Raw genomic sequence first — 21,564 nt, 5'->3', positions numbered from 1 at the left:
TGCTTGTCCCTTCGTGAACCCTCTGTGACTTGTAGGAAGATTTTAACCCTCTTAACCCCAACATTTCTCCAAATTCACCATCGTTGTAAAGTGCTAGTTATTTTGTTGCTTTTACAAAGTTATTTCTTAAGATTATTATTTATTTAATGTGATTAGTTATTCATTTATGTCTGTCCCTCATTTTAAGGTCAAGCCTGTTTTTTATAGAAACATTGAACATCTAACAGTCAAATAACAGTGTAAAAGCAGGTGAGTTGGTTCTACTCTTCTTGGCCATTTTCTGGTGTTTTCTGGTGGAAAGCTGAGCTGGTCGGGCAAAACACGTCAATCCTGTTACCCGTAGATAGACAGGCTACACTACAAAACACGTCAATCCTGTTACCCGTAGATAGACAGGCTACACTACAAAACACGTCAATCCTGTTACCCGTAGATAGACAGGCTACACTACAAAACACGTCAATCCTGTTACCCGTAGATAGACAGGCTACACTACAAAACACGTCAATCCTGTTACCTGTAGATAGACAGGCTACACTACAAAACACGTCAATCCTGTTACCCGTAGATAGACAGGCTACACTACAAAACACGTCAAGTCCTGTTACCCGTAGATAGACAGGCTACACTACAAAACACGTCAAATCCTGTTACCCGTAGATAGACAGGCTACACTACAAAACACGTCAAATCCTGTTACCCGTAGATAGACAGGCTACACTACAAAACACGTCAATCCTGTTACCAGTAGATAGACAGGCTACACTACAAAACACGTCAATTCTGTTACCCATAGATAGACAGGCTACACTACAAAACACATCAATCCTGTTACCCATAGATAGACAGGCTACATTACAAAACATTCTATTCTATCTAGAACCCTCCATGTGTTGGGTCACAACACCATGTAAGCTCTATAGACAAACTTTGGCAGTAGAATGGCCCCTTAGTTCCAGTGAAGGCAAATCTTAACGCTACAGCATACAATGACATTCTACATGATTCTGTGCTGCCAACTTTGTGGCAACAGTTTGGGGAAGGACATTTGCTGTTTCAGCATGACAATGTCCCCATGCACAAAGCAAGGTCCATACAGAAATGTTTTGTCGAGATCGGTGTGGAAGAACTTGACTGGCTTGCACAGAGCCCTGACCCGAGTGGCGCAGTGGTCTACGACACTGCATCTCAGTGCAAGGGGCATCACTGCAGTACGTGGTTCGAATCCAGGCTGCATCACATCCGGACGTGATTGGGAGTCCCAAGGGTGGCGCACAATCGGCCCAGCATCTTCTGGGTTTGGGTCGTCATTGTAAATAAGAATTTGTTCTTCACTGACTTGCCTAGTTAAATAAAGGTTAAAAAAAGATATATACTTTTTTTTTTTATCCCCATCGAACACCTTTGAGATGAATTGGAATGCCGACTCCGAGCCAGGCCTAATCGCCCGACCTCACTAATGCTCTTGGGGCTGAATGGAAGCAAGTCCCCGCAGCAATGTTCCAACATCTAGTGGAAAGCCTTCACAGAAGACTGGAGGTTGTTACAGAAGCAAAGGGGGACCATCTCCATATTAATGCCCATGATTTTGGAATGAGATGTTCGACGAGCAGGTGTACACATACTTTTGGTCATGTAGCGTATCATAATGCCTTGCTAAGAGGGCCTAGTTATACCCAAACACAGTGGTGTTAGGAATGTCTTGGTTTACAGGCCACATCATGCTGCAAGTCACATTATACTGGCTTGCAAAGTGATGTGTTATTCCTATTGGAATCCAGCCAGAGTTAGGGTATCCAACATGTGGAATTGTTAATCACCCGCAATCTGCATTCAGAATGATTGCCAGGGTAGAGAACATTGAATACTGAGACTACCTCAATCATCTTAACTGGATCAACTTTATCAGTAACGGGTGCAATAAGTGCAATTACTAACAGAATGGATTAGTTTCGAAAACTGTATGTTGTTTATCTTTGTGTTGTATACAATTAATCAACCCATCAATGCACATGCAAAAACACAAATATTATATTAAAACAAACAATTCTGAAAATATCCCTGCAATAGAGCATGAAAATATTATATACGGTTTTATGTAGAGCCCTTCTTATATTCCAAAGAAGACTTCCCAAGAATCATAAAAGAGCCTTTTCTTCCACAAATGTCTCTTAGGATGTTAAAGGTTCTAAGTAGAACCTTTTGCCTTACAAAGAACCCTTGTCTTCCAAATAGGGTTCTTCGGATCAAAACGGTTCTTGGTAGAACCCTATCCCTCCGCAAATGTTTTAACAATTTAAAAAAATGCACACATCAAGCTTCCATTCCCCCTGTCACAAGGGGATTTAAGGCAGGCATCAACCCTGTTTCGTTATTTGGCACTTAATAGGCACTTACTATAGTATTTGTTTTTGTTAGACTCTTCAGATGGGCAAACTTGTTTTTTATTAAGTTGAAATTAGAATGTTAAAATTAGATGAAATCAAACATTTTTTTTTTTTTTTTTAAGTTACACTTCTCAAAAGGCACCTAATTGGTGCAATGACCCACATACAATACTATTTGAATCACAGACAGGTAGTATAATACATTGTATTATATAACATGCTGTATTGTTTCATAATATCTAATCGATTCCTATGCATTCATAATGCAGTTGGCTCAAAGAAAGGACATTTTTTAAACTGACATCAAATGTCAGAAGTTAGTTAACAGATAACAATATAGGCTAGTGAAAAAGTAAAAATATGGTAGTATGGTGTTTATGGAAGTAGATGATATCAGGCCACTTATGCAATATACTCTCTCAGGCCTCTTGGACTACTTCAGAGATAAGAAAATGTAGACGTTTAACCCCATTTTTCTTCTCAATTCCAAAATGTTCCTTTAAATTGCCATTTGTAATTGTGCCCCCCAGTCTTTCATATAACAGTGCTCTGCAATTGGTTAGCCTAAGAAAATAACATAGTGGGCAGGCCATTTGCCTGTGTTACAGTGAAATATGCTGGAAGGCAATCATCTTGTATTGAGTTAATATAATCAAATATGGAAATGTTAGTGACAGTAAGAGAAAAATGTGGTTCTGGCTTCATAAACAAGTAACTTAAAACTTTGCCAAATAACTTAATCCATTTACACGTAAGAAGTTAAATTAAATACGGAAAATATCTAATTTCATTACCTGATTACCACCCATTCTTCCAAAGGGATAACTGTCTGGAAGAATTGTGAAATACATTTCTGCATGTCGAGTGCATGTCATTGTGGGCTCTCTTGGCTTTTTACTTCATTGTCTTTTGGTTGAGATTGTATTTGTTATTGTCTCAGTGAGAGTGGCGGAGAGAGTGGTTGAGGAATGAAACATGTCAGACTGTCGCAATTCCAGAGTAGTCAGTAGTGTGTGTGTGTGTGTGTGTTTGATGAGCCTCCTAACAGGCAGACTTAAGATAGTCTGCCTACAGTACATGGTGATTATAGAGTATCACAGTATGAGTCATAATACCCATTAAACCTAGCAGTCAAACATGGCAATAGTTCTAATTGTTTTTCCACCATTCATTTTTCTCATAGGGGATTTTATAAACACTTCCAATAAGGGCTGTGTTTTGTGTAGGCTTAGCCTGGCGGGATGTTTTGATAACCGTGTAAATCGCTCTCGGAAAGGGTGACTTTAATTAATATATTTGCCTGCGTTTACCCCACCCCCCCAAAAATGAAATGCTAATTAGCTGCTAATGTGGCTATCATATAGAAGTACAAATGCCTGTCTCAAGCTTCACGTCACTCACCAGGGCCTTGGGGATCTGGATGAGACTGCAGAAGGTAAGTATCTTGGAATTAACAGTCTAATTTAGCTAAATTAAGTAATTAATACATTTGTTTAAACTGACAGTTCTAAATGTACACAATACCTGTTATCTAGCTAGCTAGCTCATGGTTAGATAGTTAGCAACATTAGCCTGCCTAGATGACTACTTTAGCCATCTATTTGTCTAGACATTTAAATGCGTTAGAAATTCATACAAACGAGTTTAGCTTTCTTTGGCTTTATAAACCAACAGTCTAGCTGACTAGTTAACTAGCTAGCTAACATAGATGGTGAAAGTAGGTGTTCTTGATAATGTTTATTTGTGTCTGTGGGTAAGGGGTGGGAAGCCAATGGGTGTTCCTGAGTCTTATCAACTCTCAACTAGGTAAGCTGTTTCAACCTGGATATTACAGATATTACAGTTTTTAATGTCCCGTTGGTAGGATATTCGTGCTTTCAGTTGGTCCCATTTATGTTCCAGCAATTGAACGTTAGCTAGCAGAACAGAAGGCAAGGGCAGATTAGCCACTCGTCTCCTGATCCTCACAAGGCATCCTGATCTCTTTCTGCGAAACCTACGTTTCCTTTTCCAGCGAATCACAGGGATCTGGGCCTGGTCGGCTATCTAGTATATCCCTCGCATCCGACTCTTGAATAAGAACTCCTCATCCAATTTGAGGTGAGTAATCCCAGTTTTGATGTTCAGGAGCTCTTTTCGGTCATAAGAGATGGTAGCAGCAACATTATGTACAAAACAAGTTACGAACAACGTAAAAAAAAAAATCATGGTTGGTTAAGAGCCAATAAGATAGCAGCCCTCCCCTCCAGTGCCATCTTAATAATCACTGCTACCTTACCTTACCTGACACCCTAGACCCACTTCAATTTGCTTACTGCCCTAATAGATCCACCGACGATGCAATCAAAATCGTACTGCATATTGCCCTATCCCATCTGGACAAATCAAATCAAATTTAATTGCTGACATACACATAAACTCAGCAAAAAAAGAAACGTCTTCTCACTGTCAACTACGTTTATTTTCAGCAAACTTAACATGTAAATATTTGTATGAACATAACAAGCTGCAGCGAACTGAAAAGACGAGCGACATTACTCGTCCTAATATTCATATACTTCTTAATTCCATTCTTTTAATTTTAGATTTGTGTCTATTGTTGTGAACTGTTAGATACTGCTGCACTGTTGGAGCTAGGAACACAAACATATCGCTACACCCGGAATAAAATCTGCTAAATATGTGTATGTGGCCAATAAAATATGATTTGAGTTAAGAAGAAGGGAGCAGCTGCAGACCAGAAGACTGCTTCCAAGGCAGCACTGGTCCACACCTACCTTGTCTGTCGGGTGAGTAGTATTAGTTGGTACTGTATGTGCCTTTAGGTTCCTCTCCATATGTAGGCTATTGTACTGGCCTGTGTGGTACAGTCTTTCATATGTGTAGTAGTTTGTCGGAATTCAAAGCAATAGAATGCATCTAAGACACAGATTTTTTTACTTCCTCCATTTTGTACTTGACCTTTATAGATTTCAGACCCGGAGACATTCAAGCAGCACTTTGAGAGAGAGAGCAAGCATCCCAAGTCTCCAACGGTTCAGTACTGGTTGATGTACAGGCCTTAGTGACCACACACTCTCAAATGGACCTACAGCCGGGGTAAGATTATTCCATCATTCACACACAGTAGACATAGTGTAAATGTCCATGATGTCAACAAAATGCTGTCCTCAATGCTTAAGTTGTATTATGTATGGCTCAATTTGTTGAAATGCTGTGATCACTTATCGTCTTCAATGTTGTGAGTCACAGACACACGATGACCACGATTTGAATGCTACAACTGAGACGGAATGACGTCGAGGGACACACACTGAGACTCAAGAGTATTACTGGACATGAACCGGATTTGTGACATCGACCTAAAAGGGGTGTAGAAGCACATCAGCACCCCATTTTATGTTTGTTCTATGGCCAACTATCTCTCTAGCTGTCCCTTATTCCACAATATGCCTTTTATGTCCCATGGTCCCTTAAACTTCCATCACTTTGGAACACTCAGTCTTATCTCTATAAACCCAGCCTACGTTCACCTATTTTCCCTATGCTGCTTCCTTCACTTCTCCTGATTTAATAGCATTTAGACTCAGTAACACGTTTAAAAGTGTTGTCGGGTACTGTTTTTGTCATCTTTTTTTTACCTGTGTAATGCTGTCCTGCTTATTCTGAGTGAATGCAGTGGTAAATGTACTGCTCACAATTGACAGCGGGGTTCAAGTGTGTAAATATAGCTGTGTTTACGCATGGCTTCCTTGTTTTGAGTGTGTTAAGTGTGTTTCTCGTTCTGCTGGAGTTGACCTAGTATTTTATATTAAACCTACCATATGCATCCAGTTGTTTCTCCATTTGTAACTCACCCACCAAAAACCACAATATGCTGATGTTGTGTTGTTGGTGCTCGTCTAATTCCTGTAATGGAAAAGTAAAAGAATCTGTGTGCCCTCGGATAGTAATTATAGTTCATATGGTACTTTCGATGTCCTAGGTTTGTGGCATTGATGAATAAATAATTTAATCTTTACTTCGAGTCAGATATTTATATGTTATGTTATGTATGAAATGCATATGTATGCATTGTTTACTATTTAGATTTAATCACAACAGTGCAATTGTTGGAGTTCAGGTTTTTCAAGTAATTGATGGGTAATATGCTTATTCATTCATGATTATGAATACATTCTGCAATGTGTTAATCTGGCTTTAAATCTGTAAAAGAACATGTCAACAAGTTAGTTCTGAATTGCTTTAATACAGCAGTGCATTCTGACACCATTAATTGAAATAGATTTCAACTTGTTCATTTATTTGGCAGACTTTATAAGGGATTAAATATCGACCTCCACTGGCTGAAGAAGGGGATCTGGTAAAATAAGAGGATTTTGCTTGTGGGCGGTGTTATATGCCACAGTGGGCGTGGGTTTCAAAGTGCAAGGACTGTCCGATGCGTGTCCACGTTCAACAGAGAACCCTTCGCCTGGGACCTCATTCATAACTTCTAACCGACATCACTAAAGTGGGTTTATACTTTCATTTTAGTACATCATTTTGCTTTATTTGAACTAATGATAGCTAGCTACCAAGTGAATGGACCGGTTTTTCCCAAAAGTGAACGATGTGTAACATCAAGTTTTGCAACAACATCAATGAATGCTGCTTTCTGAAAGAAATATATAAAACTGATCATGACTCGATTTAAACTAATTTCACTGCATTTGTTTAGTCAACATTCAACAATACCTGTATACTATCAATCACTAAAATGAATTCTTTGAGATTAGATTGAACAAAATCAGATTAACTGACTCTAGCCTACTGTCTGAACTGCTGATTATATTGTAAAGGTTTCACAGTTAGCATAATTTGACTGGTGTTTTAAGCAATCTAAAAGTTGATGAAGTACTCTCTCTCTCCCAAATTCTCAATGTTTCTTCTAGAAAAATAATTTGCTATCAGCGTCGCTGGCTTCCTTGGTCTTATATATTTGTTTGAGGTCCTATCATGAGGCCAAATGTACCATATTATCCTGTAGGCATACTTACATAACTCAGACTCATTGTACCTTCCCTTTTTTTGCGTGAGTGATATCTTTCAACTTTAAACAATTTGAAATTTGAAAACAAAATCATTGTTTAGCTTTTTTCTATTCTGTGGCTGCATGAAATATCAAACATAATGTGAATTCAGCAATGCCCTTTGTTTACTTAATCTTTGTGGTTCCCTGATGAAACAGTAGCATCCATTACAGGACAAAAAACTACAGGAAATGTATTTAACTACAGACGGTTATTTAATTTGAGAGGCTCAGCAATGTTAGGATCTTGAAAATTGCGTGGTGTACACCCGACATTAGCCAACCTAGAACGTTGTGTTGAATAGATTCCACAATTCAGACTTAAAAGAGTGCTTGACTCATTCTCAACACTGTGTGTGCCCATATACGCTCTGAAATCCATGCCCACCGTGATGTATAGCACCGCCCACTGGGCGAAATGGCGTGAAAAGGGTGTGTCCCAATACTGTCTAGGGAGGTAGCTAGGTAACTTGGTTCTTTGCAAACAATTTGCTTAGCATTCATGGAACATTGAAAATATTTGACTGCATAATATTTGACTGCATTGAGTGCATAAATAAGCCAACAAATATTATTTAAATAAATGATGGAACAGTAAATGAAATTGTTCAACATGTCTTTTGTTTTGGGTCAAGGTAGCTAGCTTGCTAGTTGACAGCAAAGGTGTCAGCTAGAGATAAAGTTCAGGAGCATGCGGGGATTTGTAGTCTTGCATGATGTCTACTTTGATGCTAATTAACATTTTCAAATCTGAGAGTAAATAGAGACAAATATATCGACAAAAGTCACCTTGTGTGAGAGAGATTTACACGGTTATCAAAACGTCACATCGGGGAAAACCTACATGAAACACAGACCTTGTTTGAAGTGGTTCTAAAATCCCTTATGGGAAAATGAATGATGAAAAAACGATTGGAACCATTTCCGTGTTTGACCGGTTTTATTGGTATTATGACGAGTCCATTGCGTGGCTCTATAATTATGGGGCATGGCAGCTTTGATACCGCAAACAGTGTGTGAAGTGTGTTAGCATCACACAGAGTTAATACAGTGTTCCATTGAGGGCACTTAGAAATATTCAGGCAAAATAATCCTACTACTTACTGTATGTACTGTATTTTAAAATGGTCTGGACAAAGTTTGTCTCCAACTGCAGAAAAGAGCAATTAATGTTGGCCAGTACTGTCAAGACAGTAATTTTTCCATATTTTTTTCTGCAAAGAGTCTTCTTTTCAAACTTGTTCTAACATGCTACAAGTAGAAAAAAAAACTCTAACAGAAACGTCTCCTATGGGAAGCTTTGGAGGCCAACCTGCCAATTTTCTCATCTCACACAAACTTTCGCTTTCATAATTTTTGGGGCGGGTCATATTTCTGACAACGTCATAATAAGAAATATTTTCTCAATAAATACATTACCTTAACACATAGACCAGGTATGCAATCGTCCCTTTATACTAAATCTGATGTTCATCTGCAAGCTTAGTATGGCCACAGCAAGTGTACGGTAAATAACATTGTGTAGTCTTACTCGTTCATCATCAACATTTCTACAGTGTCTTCAGGCCTAGCATGGCGTGCTACATGCGGTTACCATGGGAGTATGTTTCTGCTGATTATGAGAAACAACATGAACCTCTAAGCAACTTAAGGTAGAAGATGCCCCAAAACCAGCAAAAGAAAAGGTTGAGGGTCAAGGCTTTTATCATGAGTGTGGGCTCTGCTTGTCAGTGTGGTCCGATAGGGGGCCATTATATTGGCCTAGAATGGTCATTCATTATTAATAATCTCTGCCGATTGCATGAGCTGCCCAAAACTGCAATGGTGTCTGTCCTCTCTTGAATATGGACAATTATCCATATGAAATTATTCTTAATCTCTTTTGAAATATTTGACAATTTAAGCATATTTTTGCTCACTTTGCCATTCCAAATTTGATCCGAGTGGTTGATTCCATCCATCCCGGGATTATAGTTTCATTTGAGTAACATTTTGATGGAAATTACATCTAAAATGCATTCACCTTCAAGGGAGTGGAATCCATCCTAGGATGACAGTTGAGTTTCCACCCAACTAAGTATAATCACAGATGAGGAACAACAACATTTACTGTTGCACAAGAAGTACTGTGTGCAGGCCCTTTCAGGGTGAAAGAACACCACCATTCTCTCTGTCCCTGGACTTCTTAGGAATAAATAAGTACTTTCATTTGCTTTAGTGCTCACCAGGCCGTGTACCCATCAATGTGCTTGCTGATATCTTTCATGCTTTGCCTACTGTCAAAATAAATGTAGACTGCATAGCTTAGGAAAATCGCTAAAGCCTTCAAAAAGTACCGCTTTATTACTTTGCCTTCAAAAGTTACATATGCAGACAAATGTTTATTTTCAGACATTTAGAAAATTAACAAGTTGCCAAAAAATCATGTTTCTTGCATGTTTAGTCTAAATTAGAGCAACTTCTTAATTGATGCCATATTCAGAGTTGAGCTCAAGGTCAAGACCTTCATTGACTGGGCTCAGTATCAATGATACTCTAGTTAGCATGCATATCATTTCCTCCTAGGGAAGTCATATAAAGGTCAGATGAGCCATGCCTACCTAATACAAGGTATCAGCATATCTATGTTGAATATCTCTCCAGGGAACTGAGTGAATAGAGCTATTGATAATTCAGAAAGAAGATGACTGCACATTCAATTAATTGAAGGGCACCATATGCTTAAATAATTTCCTCTGGATTACACAGTCTTACTGTGACTAAATACTCTTTAAAAGTACTGTAAGTTTGCTAAGTATACCTGTGAATTTACTCCTAACCCCCAGGTAATTGAAATGGTAGACTCAGCCATATAGTTAAAAATGTAATGTTCCATCGCCCTATATATTGTAGCTTTAAGGCCCACTACGCAATTCGAAAAACAGTAAAACCACAACCCTGCCACTTGGTTTGCTATAAAGTTGAGGGATGTAGAACGTCCTTATATGTTGGGTTATGGTGGGGTTAGACAGCTGCTCAAAGCTCATGGCATGGGGTATTTATAAGTTATATTTGTATATACTGTATAATTAATTTACATTATCCAGAATGTCTGTAAATATCACAGAGTAGGCCTTTTAATTAAGATGAGGTTGTTCAAGCTGATAAACAGCTCTAATGTTATAGTAAGTCTATCATACACACAATGTTGTCACCCTAATCAGCTGGGGGTGTTTTGGAAACAAGTGTTTCACCGAGACGTCCCCCCCTACCTAGCAACCCACGTTAATTAAGAACACATATCTTAGATTTGCTGAGGTCAGAATGAGGGGTTTTAATTAAAAAGCCATTGAGTTCGACGTGGACATCGTTTTAATTAACTCTTATCTTAGCACAATTTTTTCGGATCGGGTCATCATCATAATTCCCCCACTAACAACCTTATAATAAATTGAACACCGCCTCAGTAAATCCAAGGGACTGTGTGCATGTCAAAACAAACAGTGACCCCTATATCCCTGGCTCCGTCTGCCAAATCAACCCTCATGCATACAAATATGCATTTTTCCGTGGATGAAATTAGAAGGGCAATGCTTTGGGTGTGTTAATATGTGATCTGGGATGGAATAACAGAATGGAATAACATGCTTACAATAACAATGCAAACTTCTCCTAGCACAGTGATGTGCACTGCATACCCTAGTTCGGGGCTCTCCAATCCTGTTCCTGGAGAGCTACCCCCCTGTAGGTTTTCGCTCTAACCTCAGTTGTAACTAACTTGATTCAGTTTATCAACCAGCTAATTATTAGAATCAGGTGCGCTAGATTAGGGTTGGAGGGAAAAACTACAGGTCATCAGCTCTCCAGGAATAGGGTTACTTGCAGCCAAGACCCTGAGGACACATAAGTGCTTATGATAATGCTATGGAACGATGTTTGGGCAGAGCTATTCAACAACCAGCTCATGCCGTACATTGCAAAAACCTATGTATGGTACCTACTGCAGGTATAGGTAAAATGTATTTACTCACAAACTTCACTGGGACCAAATATTGTGTAATTTCAACATTGACAGTATGTCTCAGGGTTACATATATACATTTAGGCAATGAGCTGCACACACAAAACAAAATCTCTTACCGATACTATTTAAGCATTAAATGTACACAATTATGTTCGTTTTATAAGTATTTGAAAATAAATTGTGAAATATATCTCCAAATACATGCCCCCCTCCCATCTCTCACACACGCATGTGCAGTCACACCAACACACACACACACACACACACACACACACACACACACACACACACACACACACACACACACACCACACACAATAGTATAGCCTTCCACTTATACTATTCAGCAGAGCATAGATCATCATTGATATGTTAAAGTGAGTACATGTCAGTCGATTAGCTAAGCGTTCCCAATACAGTATTCAAATAATTGACTGCATTATGTTAATGATTTAGGCAACCCGATTAGCCTATTAATTGTGGTGGTTATTGGCATTATAACGCAGACTAAGATATATAGAATTATATACACAGCCTATAGATGTATCAATACAAATCGCTTGCTTGATCATCCACTGGGGTAGTAAAAATAGCGGGAGTAGGGATGCTGCGCAGATGGTTCACAGTTGTATAACCTGCGCGCCAGAGAGCACTGACTAGCCTGCGCAAGGCACACACTCATTATGAAGGAGTGATTTCACTTGATTCCGCGGAGCTCGCTGTCTGGTGGATTTAGTTTATGTAGTCTACTTGACAAATAAGAATACACAACTGATTTCAGAGCATACTTGTTTCAGGAGTCACTGCAGTGTTGTGCTGTAGGCTATCGGGAGAACTACCCAAGTGGAGACTTTGCTGATGCATCTTTGCGCGATCATCCATCTCTTGGCGAATACAAATAACATACACAGAGCAGGGGAAACAGTCTAGCCTACATCAGCTTTCCGAAAAAACACATCGCCTGTTGTAGCTGCTGGACATTTCTTGGAGATATCCAAGAGTACCGGAGCCGCAGATATTGCCTACTTTAATATATTGAACGATAACACGCCACATTCTCACCTTCTATTTGAGGCAAAGAAATAGAGGTCGACCACCACAACAGCATCTTGAGTGGAGTCGAATTGCTGTGGCCATACCTACTTTGCACCGAGCAAGGAATATTTGACATTCAAGTTTCCGTGGAAGTTGAGCAGTGACGGAAAATGGGCATTTATGGTTATTTTGTGGCGCCTTGGAAATGCCTTGTTGTCATCGGTCTAAGACTGCTATTCCTTGTACCTGCAGGAGTGCCAGCGAGGAGCGGGGATTCTTTTTCAAAGGACAACATCACTGTCAGACAAGGGGACAGCGCCGTCTTGAAGTAAGTCATTTAATTTTTACCTTATTGGCTTGGTGAATCGTGCCATATTGCGTGGTGGTCTATAGTTAGTCAAAGTGTTTTGGAATTCATTACGAAGTCGTCTTTATATCCACACATGTACGTTGCAAGCGTGATGTTTAGGTATGTGATAGTGTTATTATTTGTAAGAGATAATCAATTTAAAAATAACTATCTCATATGTTCATCTCAAGCAATAACTATAGCATGCTTAACGCAGACCCGCCTCTTGTTTAATTGTCCGTCCATGTTATTGATTCGGTTAATGTATTTTTAAGGATGCTGTGGGCTGCTGGGATACTCTTATCTATGTGGGGGTAGGGAGGGGTGGGATGGGGTCGTCAGATGATCTTAATGCAATGTTTTATTGTATATTGAATAGGGCAAACATTTGGATTATTCAGGATGGAATACATTAGAGAGAGAGAGAGAGAGAGAGAGAGAGAGAGAGAGAGAGAGAGAGAGAGAGAGAGAGAGAGAGAGAGAGAGAGAGAGAGAGAGAGAGAGAGAGAGAGAGAGAGAGAGACCCACAGCCAAGTGGCGCAGTTGGTAGAGTATAGTGGGTTCAACTCCCATGGGGTGCCAGTATGGAAATGTATACACTCAGAGATAGAGAGGGAGAGTCACTCTAGTTAAGAGTGTCTGCTAAATCACAAAAATTAGAGAGGGAAAACAATGTGATCAAATTCTATCTGAATCTCCCAAGTCATGTAAGACTTAATTGAGAGGAGCAGTGCTATCAAACTGTGTATTCATGCCTGGGGTGACTGAAGGAAAAGTGGATCTTATGTCACATCCCAGCTGGGTTTGCCAAGAACCTGGCACCATGCAAAGTAAGAGCCATTCTGGAAAGAGAAAGTTGCGTGGGGTGGCCTCTCCTGACACATAATAGAGTCTTGGAGAGCCATCCTTGAGAGAACTTTATTTTGACCATTAAACAAAGCTGTATGTATGTAGTCTGCTGTTAAAGGCATAATGGATTTTTCACATCTTATTATGGATGCTGGAATGCTAATCACTAAAAGGAGGGCCGAACAGGCTCCCATTAACATTCACGGGACTGAAGTGGAGTGGGTCGAGAGTTTCAAGTTCCTTGGTGTCCACATCACCAACAAACTATCATGGTCCAAACACACCAAGACAGTTGTGAAGAGGGCACGACAACACCTTTTCCCCCTTAGGAGACTGAAAAGATTTGGCATGGGTCCCCAGATCCTCAAAAAGTTATACAGCTGCACCATCGAGAGCTTCCTGACCGGTTGCATCACTGCCTGGCATAGCAACTGCTCGGCATCTGACCGTAAGGCACTACAGAGGGTATTTTTTTTGTTTTTGTTTTTACACTGCTGCTACTCGCTGTTTATTATCTATGCATAGTCTCTTTACAAATGACCTCGACTAACCTGTACCCCCGCACATTGTCTCGGTAGCGGTACCCCCTGTATATAGCCTCGTTATTGATATGTGCATTTATTGTACTACTTTTTGATTGACAAGATTTTTATTTACTATTTCTTGAACTGCATTGTTGGTTAAGGGCTTGTAAGTAAGCATGTCACGGTAAAGCCTGTTGTATTCGGCACATGTGACAAATAAAATTAGATTTGATTTAAATCATAAACATTTAGATAGAATCTTAATACCATCTACACATTTCTGTATGCAAGTAAATTCTGATTTACAGCAGTCTGCTAATTTACGGTGTCTGCTATTTGGAGTAATGACATACAAGCCATCACATTTAATCTGAATCTACAGTATTTACATTTGGACTGTGCCTAGAATTTGTTTCTCCCAAGAATATGCAATTAGGGAGCATAACCTGTCAAAATGCTAAGAATGAATCCCATGTTTCTGCCAAACAACATTAGGTTGGGCCTCCTGAGTGGCGCAGCGTTCTAAGGCACTGCAGTGCTTGAGGCGTCACTACAGATCCAGGTCCAGGCGTCACTACAGATCACGGGCTGTGTCTCAGCCGGCCGCGACCGGTAGACCCATGAGGCGACGGACAATTGGCCCAGCGTTTTCTGGATTAGGGGAAGGTTTTGCAAGCCAGGATGTCCTTGTCCCATCGTGCTCTAGCGACTCCTGTGGCAGGCCGAGCACATGCACACTGGCACGGTCACCAGTTGTACAGTGTTTCCTCCGACACATTGGTACGGTTGGCTTCCGGGTTAAGCGAGCAGTGTGTCAAGAAGCAGTGTGGCTTGGCAGGGTTGTATTTCTGAGAATGCATGGCTGTCGACCTTACCTCTCCCGAGTCTGTACAGGAGTTGCAGCGATGGGACAAGACTACCTACCCAATTGGATATCACAAAATTGGGGATACAAAGGGGTAAAAAATAAAAGCATTAGGTTGTCTTCCATTTTTGCATCAAAACATTTCAAACCTTTTTCAGTTTGCTTCTGCTGTACTATTGGGCTGTTGACAGGCACATTATTGAGGTACTATAAAATAACCAGCTCTACGACCCCCTCAAGCGTCTTGCGACTCATCTGAAGTTGGTACAGCCGATCTGCCAACTTCTGTCTGTAGCATCCAAACAGTTTGGGCTACACACTAATATGACCCCTCGGTGGAAGGGGGAGACTCTCATGAACACGTACATGTGCTCTAGGATGCCCACAGGCCTCACAAGACTCATCTGAAGGTTCCCCGGTACCAGTTGAGAAAATTAATGGAAGTACTTATGGAGTCTGTTTAGTGACAAAAATAAGGGGTTAAATACATGTATAAAAAGAACAAATGTTTCCTTATCTTTCATATATCTCTCAGATATAGGACAGACACTTAAGAACAAACCTTCTTTAAATTTTTAGTGGATATTTTATTCAATGTGTTTTTATGGGCTAATAGCAGTAAGGCTAAATACAATTTTTCAAAAATTCTTTTTCAAATACATTTTTTTGATACCTAAGGGGTCTTAAAATTCCAAATCAAATCGCAAAATGATCCCCCCAGCTTAGACTGTAATGGGTTAAAACAGAAACAACTCAAAGGGTTAAGTTTAAGTTTTTAGTCTGAGAGGTTATGGTTCGGGCTATGGTTTGGGGAAGGCTTAAAACAAAGTAATTAAAAATGACGTGCTATCACTATCAAGTATCTTCAAGTATTATTGCGGCTTACTAGAGCGTTGTGAACTCTAGCATGTGGTCTAAGCAGCAAGCTCCGGCTCTGAGCATCACGAGTTTGCTCCCAGTGCTGGGCAATACTTTTTCGTGAGGCATATATCGACGTTCTGGGGACCTTTTCAAACGTCCCAAATCACCCATCTATTTCTAGTGATCAGTCTGAAAATATCATTAGGAAGCTGGTGGGGGCAAGCGGTTGCAGAATAAGCAGTGCTTTGAGATGTCATAGTTAACTGGACTGCATCAGTAACCCTCATATTTTATACGCTATGGCTAAAAACAAAAGTGAATGTCACTGAACCTCATTTCTCCAAAGTATGGAGATGATGATAACAGTATTTCTGCTCACCTTGAATATGCTGCACATTTCGACTGAAGCTATCTGGGGTTGGGCCTGGTCAATCTGTGGATGGGAGACCAGGGGCTATATCTATCAAGAGTCTCAGAATAGACAGACGTTTAGATACACTCAATTAGTATTTGGTAACATTATCTTTAAATTGTTTACCTTGGGTCAAACGTTTCAGGTAGCCTTCTATAAGCTTCCCACAATAAGTTGGGTGAATTTTGGCCCATTCCTCCTGACAGAGCTGGTGTAACTGAGTCAGGTTTATAGGCCTCCTTACTCGCACACGCTTTTTCAGCTCTACCCGCACATTTTCTAGAGGATGAGGTCAGGGCTTTGTGATGGCCACTCCAATACATTGACTTTGTTGTCCTTAAGCCATTTTCCACAACTTTGGAAGTTGTTGCTTCAACATATCCACATAATTTTCCTACCTCATGATGTCATCTATTTTGTGAAGTGCACCAGTCCCTCCTGCAGCAAAGCACCCCCACAACATGATGCTGCCACCCCCGTGCTTAACGGTTGGGATGGTGTTCTTCGGCTTGCAAGCTTCTCCATTTCTCCTCCAAACATAATGATGGTCATTATGGCCAAACAGTTCTATTTTTGTTTCATCAGACCAGAGGACATTTCTCCAAAAAGTATGATATTTGTCCCCATGTGCAGTTGCAAACCATAGTCTGGCTTTTTTATGGCGGTTTTGGAGCAGTGGCTTCTTCCTTGCTGAGTGGACTTTCAGGTTATGTCGATGTAGGACTCGTTTTACTGTGAATACAGATACTTTTGTACCCGTTTCCTCCAGCATCTTCACAAGGTCCTTTGCTGTTGTTCTGGGATTGATTTGCACTTTTCGCACCAAAGTACGTTCATCTCTAGGAAAAAAGAATGCGTCTCCTTCCTGAGCGGTAAGACGGCTGTGTAGTCCCATGGTGTTTATACTTGCGTACTATTGTTTGTACAGATGAACGTGGTACCTTCAGGCGTTAATCCAACCACAGTGTCCGATTTCAAAAAGTATTTTCGGCGAAAGCACAACATATCATTATGTTAGGTCAGCACCTAGTCACAGAAAGCATATAGCCATTTTCCAGCCAAAGATAGGAGTCACAAAAAGCAGAAATAAAGATAAAATGAATCACTAACCTTTGATATTCTTCATCAGATGACTATCCCGGGACAACATGTACACAATACATGTATGTTTTCTTCGATCAAGTTCATATTTATATCCAAAAACCTCAGTTTACATTTGGCTTTGCCTCCAAAACATCCCGTGAATTTGCACAGAGCCACATCGATTTACAGAAATACTCATAATAAACTTTGATAAAAGATACAAGTATTATGCACAGAATTATAGATATACTTCTCTTTAATGTAACCGCTTTGTCAGATTTCAAAAAAAGCTTTACGGAAAAAGCAAACCATGCAATAATCTGAGAACGGCGCTCAGAGACCAAAACAAGCCAAACAAATACCCACCATGTTGCGGAGTCAACAGAAGTCAGAAATAGCATTATAAATATTCACTTACCTTTGATGATCTTCATCAGAATGCACTCCCAGGAATCCCAGTTCCACAATAAATGTTTGTTTAGTTCGATAAAGTCCATCATTTATGTCCAAATACCTCCTTGTTGTTCGCGGCTGGAGTTCACAAATCCAAATTCATGATGCGCGATCACTAGGTCCAGACGAAAAGTCAAAAAGTTGCGTTACAGTCCGTAGAAACATGTCAAACGATGTATAGAATCAATCTTTAGGATGTTTTTAACATAAATCTTCAATAATGTTCCAACCGGAGAATTCCTTTGTCTGTAGAATTGCAATGGAACGCAGGTCGCTCTCACGTGAGCGCGCGTGATCAACTCATGCCACTCTGGCAGACCTGTTACTCAATCAGCTCTCATTAACCCCCACTACACAGTAGAAGCATCAAACAAGTTTCTAAAGACTGTTGACATCTAGTGGTAGCCTTAGGAAGTGCAACATGACCAATATCCCACTGTATCTTCAATAGGGAATGAGTTGAAAAACGACCAACCTCAGATTTCCCACTTCCTGGTTGGATTTCTTAGGTTTTTGCCTGCCATATGAGTTATGTTATACTCACAGACATCATTCAAACAGTTTTAGAAACTTCAGAGTGTTTTCTATCCACATATACTAATAATATGAATATCTTAGCTTCTGGGACTGAGTAGCAGGCAGTTTACTCTGGGCACCTCTGGGCACCTTATTCATCCAAGCTACTCAATACTGCCCCCAGCCATAAGAAGTTAATCTCTTTATGTGGGAAAACAGGTTTTTTATAAAGTTTAACATGTGCTCATTAGGTGAGATAAATCGTTATTTTGAACCAAATTACACTAGAGTGACAATAACACTACTCAAATGGCACTCTATTCGTGGAATAACACATCTCACTGAATTCCCTCAAACTCTGTTTGTGTGTTGTGGATGACAGAGCACAAAATAGAAAATTGATATTTTGATAATAATCTATCAATGAGAATTGACAGCTGGATCCAAGGAACAAGCAGATGGTCCTTGGGCTCTGGTTTCCATTATTAGCTTGGCTGGATATGAGTTATTGTTATGAAGCCAAATTACTCAGAGTAATAACATAAATGAAGTGTTGAACATGCAGAGGCCCCACATACCCTCATTTAAGCACCAGGGGGTATCATTAGCTTGAGCTGCTGGGCTCTAGGGGCTTGATTTTGATATTGGTTGCCAAGAAATCAGCAATCAAAACGGGTTTGAAAAGATAACATTTGCACCATAATAAACAACAATGTGAAAATATGGTAGGAACATTGAATGGAGATACATTGAAGGATACGATACAGAGCCTGAGTCAACATTTGATCTCACCCATAACTGTTGTTTGGCAAAATTACATCACAATCGTCATGCTAAATTCTACATTGAAGATGATTGACAATATAACTATATTTGGCTCTTATTCTTCTATTTGACATTATCTGGACCAAAATATTGAAATTATAGTGAAACAGTAGGACCCAAAGTTGCATCCCATTTAAATATGTTGGAGACAATGGTACACAGCAGTTTGTAAGGTACACTCTTAGAAAAAAAGAGTTCCAAAAGGGTTCTACCTGGAACCAAAAAGGATTCTTCAAAGGGTTATCCTATGGGGACAGCCGAAAATCCCTTTTAGGTTCTGGATAGCACCAGTTTTTTCTAAGAGTGTACGCAGAACTGGTGGTGCACTACTGGTGCCTCAGCATCACCCAAGTTCATAGAAATGGTGACATCTTAACTTCGTCATTCGTTGCATTTTTGAGTGGTTTTGCATCAATGAAACAACCAACCTTCAACATTTTTGGTTCAAAGGAAGGTAAATACATTTTACAGGGAGATACTGTACCTGCAGTTATTAGATATTATCCACGAGTGACTTTTTTGTGTTTTTCGTCTCTGAAAGTCATCTGAGCACACATCAGTCTTCTGTTCACACCGACCGTGACATCCATCTAACACAAGTTAGGTTTCATCTTTTCTGTGTTGTCGTAAATCACAGAGATTGATTGTCATAAATGTTTTATATCCGGCCACCTTGGCACTGCAGTGTAATCCTAGCCGCTCCTCCTCTTCTGATGCCAGCCTGCATCTAAATGTATTATGTCCTGTGCTCCCCTCCCCTTCCTACTGCATGTTTAGTTGCACCTTTTCAACATCGTTAATTAATTCTCATCAGTGGCAAAACCTCCTTCGTGTCATCACTCTTCCCTGGAAAATGTTCTCTCTCTCCACCACCTGAACTCTCCTCCTAGTTCCCTCAGTGCACTGTTTTAGGTATTTTCCGACCAACTTTTCTTTGTCTGACTTTTATTGACCTTTTGTTCCCACCAAGACAAATGTTAATGGTCGAACAAAGGCCTATTGTGGTTAAACAAGATTGTCTGCAAATTGTATACAGGTTGTTATATGTGCAGTGGCAGTGTTACAAAAACACAATTTTGTGCACAATACTGGCTATTGCCTGATTTTTTTTTATAGTGATATAGGTTAATTTCAAAACTGTAAAAATACTTTCGTACCTGTTTCCTCCAGCATCTTCACAAGGTCCTTTGCTGTTGTTCTGGATTGATTTGCACTTTTCGCACCAAAGTACGTTCATCTCTAGGAGACAGAACGCGTCTCCTTCCTGAGCGGTATGACGGCTGTGTGGTTCCATGGTGTTTATACTTGCGTACTATTGTTTGTACAGATGAACGTGGTACCTTCAGGCATTTGGAAACTGCTCCCAAGGATGAACCAGACTTGTGGAGGTCTACAATGTTTTTTCTGAAGTCTTGGCTGATTTATTTTGATTTTCCCATGATGTCAGGCAAAGAGGCATTGAGTTTGAAGGTAGGCCTTGAAATACATCCACAGGTACACCTCCAATTGACTCAAATTATGTCAATTAGCCTATCAGAAGCTTCTAAAGCCATGACATAATTTTCAAGCTGTTTAAAGGCTCAGTCAACTTAGTGTATGTAAACTTCTGACCCACTGGAATTGTGATACAGTGAATTACAAGTGAAATAATCTGTCTGTAAAACAATTGTTGGGAAAATGATTGTCCGAAAAGTAGATGTCCGAACCGACTTGCCAAAACTATAGTTTGTTAACAAGAAATTTGTGGAGTGGTTGAAAACGAGTTTTGCAACCTAAGTATATGTAAATTTCCGACTTCAACTGTATGTAAGAATGCTGATCATTGACTACAACTCAGTATTCAACTCCATAGTCACCTCTAAGCACATCAACAAGCTCAGGAACCTGGGACTGAACAACTCCCTCTGCATCTGGATCCTGGACTTCCTGACGGAATGCCCCTAGGCTGTGATGGTCAGCAACAACACATCTGTCACGCTTACCATCAACATGGGGGTCTCTCAGTGGTGTGTGGATAGTCCCCTCCTGTACTCCCTATTCACCCACGATTGCGTGGCCAATCTCGACTCCAACATCATCATCAAGTGTGCTGACGACACAACAATGGTAGGACTGATCACCGATGACAATGAGGCAACCTATAGGGAGGTCAGAGACTGCCAGTACAACAACCTCTCGCTCAACGTCAGCAAGACAAGGGAGCTGATCGTGAACTACAGGAAACTAAGGGGTGAGCACGCCCCCATCCACATACAGTAGATGGGGCTGTAGTCGACCGGGTCGTGAGCTTCAAGTTCCTCGGTGTCCACATCACTAGGGAATTAACATGTT

At 40.2% G+C, this 21,564-nt stretch overlaps 1 protein-coding gene and 1 long non-coding RNA gene across 3 annotated transcripts in view; both read left to right on the top strand.

Annotated features, from left to right (window-relative positions):
* Positions 1-21,564, top strand: part of LOC139530495 (opioid-binding protein/cell adhesion molecule homolog) — a 399,357-nt gene that overhangs the window by 142,707 nt on the left and 235,086 nt on the right. The window contains exon 2 of one of the 2 annotated variants that reach the window (XM_071326987.1): positions 12,749-12,824. In XM_071326987.1, the coding sequence (XP_071183088.1) occupies positions 12,749-12,824 (76 nt within the window). Of the gene's footprint in view, positions 1-12,534; positions 12,825-21,564 lie in introns of those variants that run through there. The other variant, XM_071326982.1, reaches the window with a different exon arrangement.
* LOC139530507 (uncharacterized) lies at positions 5,357-6,216 on the top strand. Its single transcript, XR_011666056.1, has 2 exons — positions 5,357-5,486; positions 5,640-6,216. It is a non-coding gene; the product is annotated as an uncharacterized lncRNA (long non-coding RNA).

Source organism: Salvelinus alpinus, chromosome 1 (assembly GCF_045679555.1).
Source record: "Salvelinus alpinus chromosome 1, SLU_Salpinus.1, whole genome shotgun sequence".
Lineage (NCBI taxonomy): Eukaryota > Metazoa > Chordata > Actinopteri > Salmoniformes > Salmonidae > Salvelinus > Salvelinus alpinus.
The sequence above is the reverse complement of the archived record's forward strand: the minus strand, read 5'-3'. Positions and strand labels throughout refer to the sequence as shown.